This window comes from Helianthus annuus, chromosome 9 (genome assembly GCF_002127325.2).
Source record: "Helianthus annuus cultivar XRQ/B chromosome 9, HanXRQr2.0-SUNRISE, whole genome shotgun sequence".
Taxonomy (NCBI): domain Eukaryota; kingdom Viridiplantae; phylum Streptophyta; class Magnoliopsida; order Asterales; family Asteraceae; genus Helianthus; species Helianthus annuus.
In genome coordinates this window covers 96,069,773-96,076,859 of record NC_035441.2, presented here as the reverse complement: position 1 = coordinate 96,076,859, position 7,087 = coordinate 96,069,773, and the positions used below count along the sequence as shown (strand labels likewise).

The 7,087-nt window shown below is 35.2% G+C and overlaps 1 protein-coding gene across 1 annotated transcript; it reads left to right on the top strand.

The window, feature by feature from the left end:
• The first annotated feature begins 2,609 nt into the window (after positions 1–2,609).
• Positions 2,610–4,887, top strand: LOC110875858. Its single transcript, XM_022124053.1, has 5 exons — positions 2,610–2,996; positions 3,129–3,366; positions 4,044–4,283; positions 4,374–4,468; positions 4,852–4,887. The coding sequence occupies exons 1-5, from the start codon at positions 2,610–2,612 to the stop codon at positions 4,885–4,887; spliced, it is 996 nt and encodes a 331-aa protein (XP_021979745.1).
• Positions 4,888–7,087: the final 2,200 nt, after the last annotated feature.

Genomic DNA, 7,087 nt, shown 5'->3' with positions numbered 1-7,087 from the left:
GATTTTTACAACATTGTTTCTCTTATTTCTTAAACAGGTACTCAAGGGAACAAGGAGAAAAGTGTGAAGAGAGAAAACTAACTGGCTAGAGTTGGAAAGGAGTTTAAATAAACTGCTATTTAAATAATTTAGACACTTTTGTTTTCCATTAAGACCATTGTGTAAGGTATTAGGCTAGGGTTACAAATCTAAATGAAAGTTTAAAGATGCTAAATCAGTAAATGAAAAATTAACGGTTTAGGTAAGGTATTAGGCTAGGGTTTCGGACATTGTTGTTGCTTGGGATTGGCACGTGTAGGTAGTGGTAGTCCACATGATTTGTATGAAGGTTGAATAGTTCAAGTCCATTGTGTGTGGTATGAACGAAAGTTCACTATGTGGCATCACTAGGTCACTAGTGGAACGCTTAAGCAAAACTATCCCATTCCCATTAATATTCAACCTAGGCAGTTTTTGAAAGTAATACACTGTTGAATGTGTAATTAGTGACTTTGTGAGGTTAAATCTCAATATAAGTGTTTTATGTAAATGGTGTTGGAGGGTTGGTTATTATTAAAGCCTAGTTAATAAACATTGTTTTGATGAACTTAAACCCTTATATTTTGATAAGGTAAAGTGTTCCAAATTTTATTAAATTACAGACCCAACTGCGAAAGCTAATAGATTTTTGTTTGGGCGCTAAACGGGTCGTGTTCACGGGTTAGCGGGTTCAACCCGACCCGAACCCGAAAATTTTACATGGACCCGATCCCGACCCGAACCCGAAAATCGTATTAAACATACGAACCCGAACACGACCCGAAGTTTTGTGGATTAACCCGAACACGATGCATTCAACCAGAATTTTTTAATTTTTTCTGATTTTAATATATTAAAATTAAAATTTACATAAAAAACACAAATGCATATAACACAATTATATTTAAGTTATAAAATTTTATGTTAATACTTCTTTTTAAGTTATAATTATGGCATAAAATAAATACCCCATTTAATTTCTAACATAAAATATATTAAAAAGAAATATAATATAATATAAATGTGTTAAACGTGTTGGTGCATATGTCTGTCGACTTCGTCGTGTTTCGAGTCTTGTAACTAGATAGATAAACCAGGACACGTTATTCGAGAAAAACGGGAAACATGGCTAAACAAGCCACTTCGCACGAATGACAAGTCCAGTTCGTGCGAACTGGCAGTTCGTGCGAACCAGAAGGGTTGTTTCATGCGAAGTGGCCATCCCTATAAATAGTGGGTCTTAGGTTGTCATTTGTAACTTTGGATTCCGGTAGCGAAGCTCTGCCGAAGTGTCACCAAGGCTGTAAAACGTTGTTATATCAATCCAATCGACAGTTAAACTACTTCTAAGTGTATATCAAGCTGAATGAAGATCAAATCATCGAATTCCGCCTCTCTGATTTGGTCTAGAACTCTTCTGATTTTCTCGTTTAGATCAACAAAACGATCCTACAAGTGGTATCAGAGCTCAGGAGGAAGAGTTCTTACCATTTCAGCTTGTTTTCAAGGATAACATCTTATTTCTTCTCACTTCTACTCATTCTTCTACATTTTTTCTTCAAAATTTCAACGATTTCACAGATAAAATGGGCTGATTTTCACATATAGCACGTAAAACTATGTTTTAATCAATCCTTGAAAAAATCAGAACCTAATTCGACCTTAAACGTGATCAATTTTGTCAAAAATCAACCGAAAACATGTCAGTTCGTTCGAGAATGTATCAGGTCGTGTGAAAATACTCCCTCAGTTCGCACGAAGTGGGTTCAGGTCGTGTGAAAAGATTCAGTTCGTGTGAAATTCAGTCAGCTCGTACGGAGTGATCAACTCAGGTCGCACGAGTTGAAATTCCATTTATCATTCACGTGATTACCATTAATAGATACAATCAGTGATCTTGGAAATTGGACATATTCAAATTAGTCAAACATTCATATTGAAGGCCCAATCATTATACAACAACAATTATATTTCATGCACATATTAAAGATGTCGGCCATTTTTTTAAATAAAGAACCCGTGTGCTTTGACTGATTAATTGTTATCGGCCCAATCTTTATTCAACAACAATTAAAGTTGTCGGCCAAATCAAGTGAACTCCTGAATCCATTTATTGCATCATATCATTGGCCTAATCATTAAGTAGTGTTGTCAGTTTTGTCACGTGATTATTTCGGCCCATGCATTCATAAGTATAAGCCCACGTGATTCATACATCATCGGCCCTATTACATTTCATTTTTAAAAAGTATGTCGGCCATTGTTATACCTCATGTAATGTCATTCTTTGATCAGTGTGCATATGATAATCTGATTTGAGTGAGAATTCTGCAGGTCGTACGAATTGACCTAAGTCGTTTGAGATTGTAATCCACGTCGTACGATTTGGTTAAAGGGTCTTCAGCTCGTTTGAAGTTTAGTCAGTTCGCACGGGTTGGTAAAATTAGATCCAGATCGCGTGAAACATATTCAGGCCGTGTGGATCGTTTGGAAATTGCTTCAGTTCGCACAAAGTGTAAATCATTCAATTCGTTTGAAAGTATATCAGTTCGTTCGAAAAGACAGTCTTTGTGAATTGTTAAAACCGAAACATGGAAAACGAATTCTACAACGCGTTTGCTACTCCGATCACTATGGCACAGAATGTGAACTCAGAAAATGAAATGGGCACCATGCAAAAACCGCCTAAGCTCATGAATATCGAGGAGTATAACGGATGGGAGGAACGTTTTGAAAATTGGGTTCAAGCGAATCACTTAGATGCGTGGGAATATGTTGAACAACGATATGTTAGATCGATTGATGATGACGGAGAGATTGTTGCTATTAAAGATTTAAGTGATGATGAGAAAAAGAAATACAAAAGTGAAAAAATGATGATCAGTATATTACAACAAGCCATTAAGGAAGACATCTTGATCTTATTGCAACACAACGGAACTACTCACTCAATGTGGAAAGCACTAAAAACAAAGTTTGTTGGAAGTCAAGATATTATCAAAAACAAAAAATCGCTTTTGAAGAAAGAATTTGATCTATTTCGTGGATTGAAGACTGAAAACACCAAGCAGATTATAGAAAGATATTACAATTTGGTGGTTAACATGAAGCCATTGGATATCAAGAAAAAGAAAGATAGAGAAGAATGGGTTGAAAAATTGGCCGATGCATTGCCACAAGATGTTTGGGGCACATATCTTATGATGTTGAAGAATAATGATGATTTTGCGAATCTATCATTGAGCAAGTTTATTGAAAAACTTGAAGTTCAAGAGATGGAACAACGGAAGATGGTGAAAATGAAGGGCTTTAATGGTGAACAAGACATTGGTCTATATTACAAAGGAGGTATGAGTGATAAGACCAACAATGCACCAAAGATCAAAACTGCATTTAACGCAAACAATTCTTCTGGAGGGTCATCTCAAGGATCAAACAACAATAAGAGATTCTCTTCATATCCGCCCTTTGATCCAAATTTTTCAGCAACCAAGAATGGCCAAGTACTACAATGCAACATTGCATTAAATCTTGAGAATGGTCAAAATTTCTCGAAGAGGTTGCTAAAGGTCATATGTCTTTGTTGGTGACTGTTTTAGAGTCGTATGAGAGTTTGGTAGCAGGAAGGATAGGTAATCCAATGTTGACCAAAGAGGATTATGATCAGATCGATGCTGAAGAGATGGAACTTATGGATATAAAGTGGTGTATGGCTAGTGTGTTAAGAAGAGCTGAGAAGTTTAAACAGATCACTGGAAGAGATGATTTCCGTGATGCTGGAACTTCACCTTTAGGATTTAATAAATCTAAACTTACTTGTTTTCGTTGCAGGGAAAAAGGTCATTTTAAGCGAGAATGTACAAATCGCGAAGCAAGTGGAGCTCAAAATCCATTCGGCAACAATGATTATCATCGAAAGGCGATTTATCATCAAGTTGCTCCGCATCAACAACAATCGTCACAAACTGCACATGCTAGGAAGGAGATCGTAGAGCCATCAAAGAGAACTTGTTATGGTCTGATAGATCAAGATGATGAAAGGCTTCCAGAAGACTTTAGTTGGGATAAGTATGATCCTAACAGAACTTCAGAAAAGGTAGCATTTGTTGCTCAAAATTTTGAAGATTCAACTACTGAAGAAGAAATGGCGTATGCTTATTACGAATCTCAGCAATACAGTCCTAAAAAGAAAGAAGAAGAACCAGTTTCAACAAGAAAGGCTTCAGAAAAAGCTCCAATTTTTGATCACTCATCAGATGAAGAGAGTGATGATGATAGTGAAGAAATTCGAAAACTTGAATATTATAAAAGAAAATTTTCACCTGATAGTGATGATGATAATTTGTATTTTGCAGGTAAAAAGGAAAAGATCAAAGAAAGACAAGCTGCGAAAAAGAAGAATCATAAGGCAGTAACTGTTAAAGAAAAAGATGACAGTGATGATGAAAATGTTCGAGTGATAAAGAAGCAGGTTAAAGAAATTCCAGCTTTCAAGGTTGAGAAAGAAGCTGATGCAGAAAAAATGCCTGACAAGTGTGAAAATTGTGATACTGTGAAAAGGCACAACAGCAAATTGATTCATAACATGAACAGACTGAAAGAATCTTATGATGTTTTAAACAAAGCTATGAATCAATATAACAAATCAAGCAGTGAACAAGCGATAGCTATGAAGACACTCAATGGAGCGTTCATGACAAAGAAGAAAATCATTAATAAGTACATTGAGAAATGTGTTGTACTTGAACAAAAATTGGAAACCCAGAGGATAGAAATTGAGAGGGTAAACAGGTTATTGAGAAGTTACTCATGTGCTTCTTATGTGATTGACAGGATTTATCCTACAGTAGAAGGGATGAAAGCATTTGAAGAGGAGAAATCTGAAGTAAAGGATACTGGTAAGAAACATAGTACCGATTATACCAAGTGTCCACCTCCGCTTGAAGAAGGATATTCTCCACGAAATCCTAATTCAGAAAGAGTCAAAAAGGCAACCAATTTAAAGTGGGAATCTGAACCTTCAGATGGATTGCCAGATAACATTGATGTCACATTCACATCATCCGACACTGATCATGAGTCTGAATTAATAAAGAAAGTGGTCGATCAGGTGTTGGATAAAGATGAGGAGTCAGAGTCAAAATCTGAATCTAAAAGTTCGAGTTCATCAGACAAAAGCTCAAGTCCATCAGTTGAAAAAGTCAAAAGGGTTTACAATAAAGATTTTATGATGTCACAAAATAATTTGAATGATGAAACATTCAAAGTGGCATATACTTTGAATGATTCAGACAAATTATATTCTGATGAAGAATTTCCAATAAGAGGTGTTAAAACTGAAATGATCAACAAGGTTTTCAAATTAACAGAAATCAATATTTCTGAAATAAAAGATATAAATCTTACTGAAAACCCTAAAAAATACACCTCAAGAGTTCAACAAAGGTTAAACAAGAAAAAGGGTTACAGTTCTGGTTCTGGTTTTCAAAAGAAACCAAACCATAACAGTAATTTCAAAAAGAAAGGTTTAGATTTTATTCCACCCGAAAATCATAAAAATGAGAAAATTAATAAACCAAAAACGGTATTTGTTTCAGGGTCAAGTTCGGAAGAAGAGGAAAAGAGCTCATTCTGGAAGCAGACGAACAAAGAATTCCTTGCTAAGAAGCAAGAAGGAATAAAGAATGAAGCTGCTCAGAAAAAGGAGACAAGAACCTGTTATCAATGTCAAGAAGTTGGTCACATTGCCTGCAACTGTCCAAAGGCAACCAACACAAAACAGGAAGTCTCTGAAAAATTGAAAGAAAAGATGGTTGAAAATGAACCACCAATCAAACAATTTAAAGTTTTCAAAAATTCAAAATTTGAGGTTGGTGAGTGTTCAAAAAGTTTTTACAAAAGAAAAGTGAATCTGAACAACCACAAATGGGTTGTTAAGAAATCAGATGCTATTTCTGGCGATGAATCTGACTCGTCAAAGTCAGAGGAGCCACAAGTTGATCTAAAAGAAGAAGATTCAGTTCCACCAATGGATAATGTCAATTTTCCACCATTGCGGACTGAAAATTTTAAACAAAAAGTTGGAAAAATAGAGATTTCGAATCAATTCTATTCTTAAAAGGAAGAATTTGATGTCGAAAAAGCCTTTAACCCTAGAGTTCTAAATATTTTTGGAAAAATGGTTGACGGGAAGGTCAAAGGGGTAAAGGAATACTATGAAAAGAAGAAGAAAGGAAAGAAACCGAGAAATGATGACTCGGAATCTCCCAAGGACCGTCAGGCTTGGGAGAATCTCTTTAACTAAAAAAAAATCCTGACTTGCCGGAGCTCCCAAATTGGTAATCGTGGTGCAGGAATCGACATCTTTCTTGAAAAATGTTTTTGTGAAAAACTTACAAGTGGTATTTTTCTTGAGAAATTCAAAACTGTCAAATTTCGACTTAGAAGTGGTTTTGTTGAAAAGAACCTACAAGTGGTTAATCAAGGTCATTAAGTTGAACTTGATTTAACTTTCATACAAGTGATAGTTCTTACAAGTGGTAATTTGAAAACAAAGTGATGAATAAATCCCCTATCCTACAAGTGGTGTGTAAAATCAACAAAACTAATTTTTCGGAAAAACCATTTTCATTAAAATAAACTTAAGTGTTTTGAAATCACAATGGGAAAATAGTTTGTTGTCAGGGGGAGTTCTGATTGTTTATGCCAAGTGAATGGAGAATTGAAGCAATTCACATCGATTTGTCAAATTTTCTTTAAATGGTTTCGAATTTTAGGGGGAGTAAGAAATTTCAGAAAATCCAAAAACATTAGAAAATTTGAAAAATCCAAAAACATTAAAAATTCAAATTGAGTTTTGTTGTGAAAAAGAGGAAATGATAGTACATCAGTAGACAATCACAGCATGGTAAAGATTTGGAAAGTCTAATGTGATAAACGGTCTCACTGACGATATACCAGTAGGTTTTTACACATTTAGTAGATTGTTTTCGAGATATAAACCTAAATATCGAATAGCTTACTTATCTCGTGGGGAACATCTCTCGGATATATGGGTAACCCCCTAAAT

Coding starts and splice junctions, on each gene's coding strand:
- LOC110875858 (XM_022124053.1), top strand. CDS start 2,610: ATGGAAAACGAATTCTACAACGCGTTTGCTACTCCGATCACTATGGCA. Junction 3,367..4,043: donor TGGTCTATATTACAAAGGAG/GTATGAGTGATA, acceptor ATGGTCTGATAG/ATCAAGATGATGAAAGGCTT. Junction 4,284..4,373: donor TCACTCATCAGATGAAGAGA/GTGATGATGATA, acceptor TGTATTTTGCAG/GTAAAAAGGAAAAGATCAAA.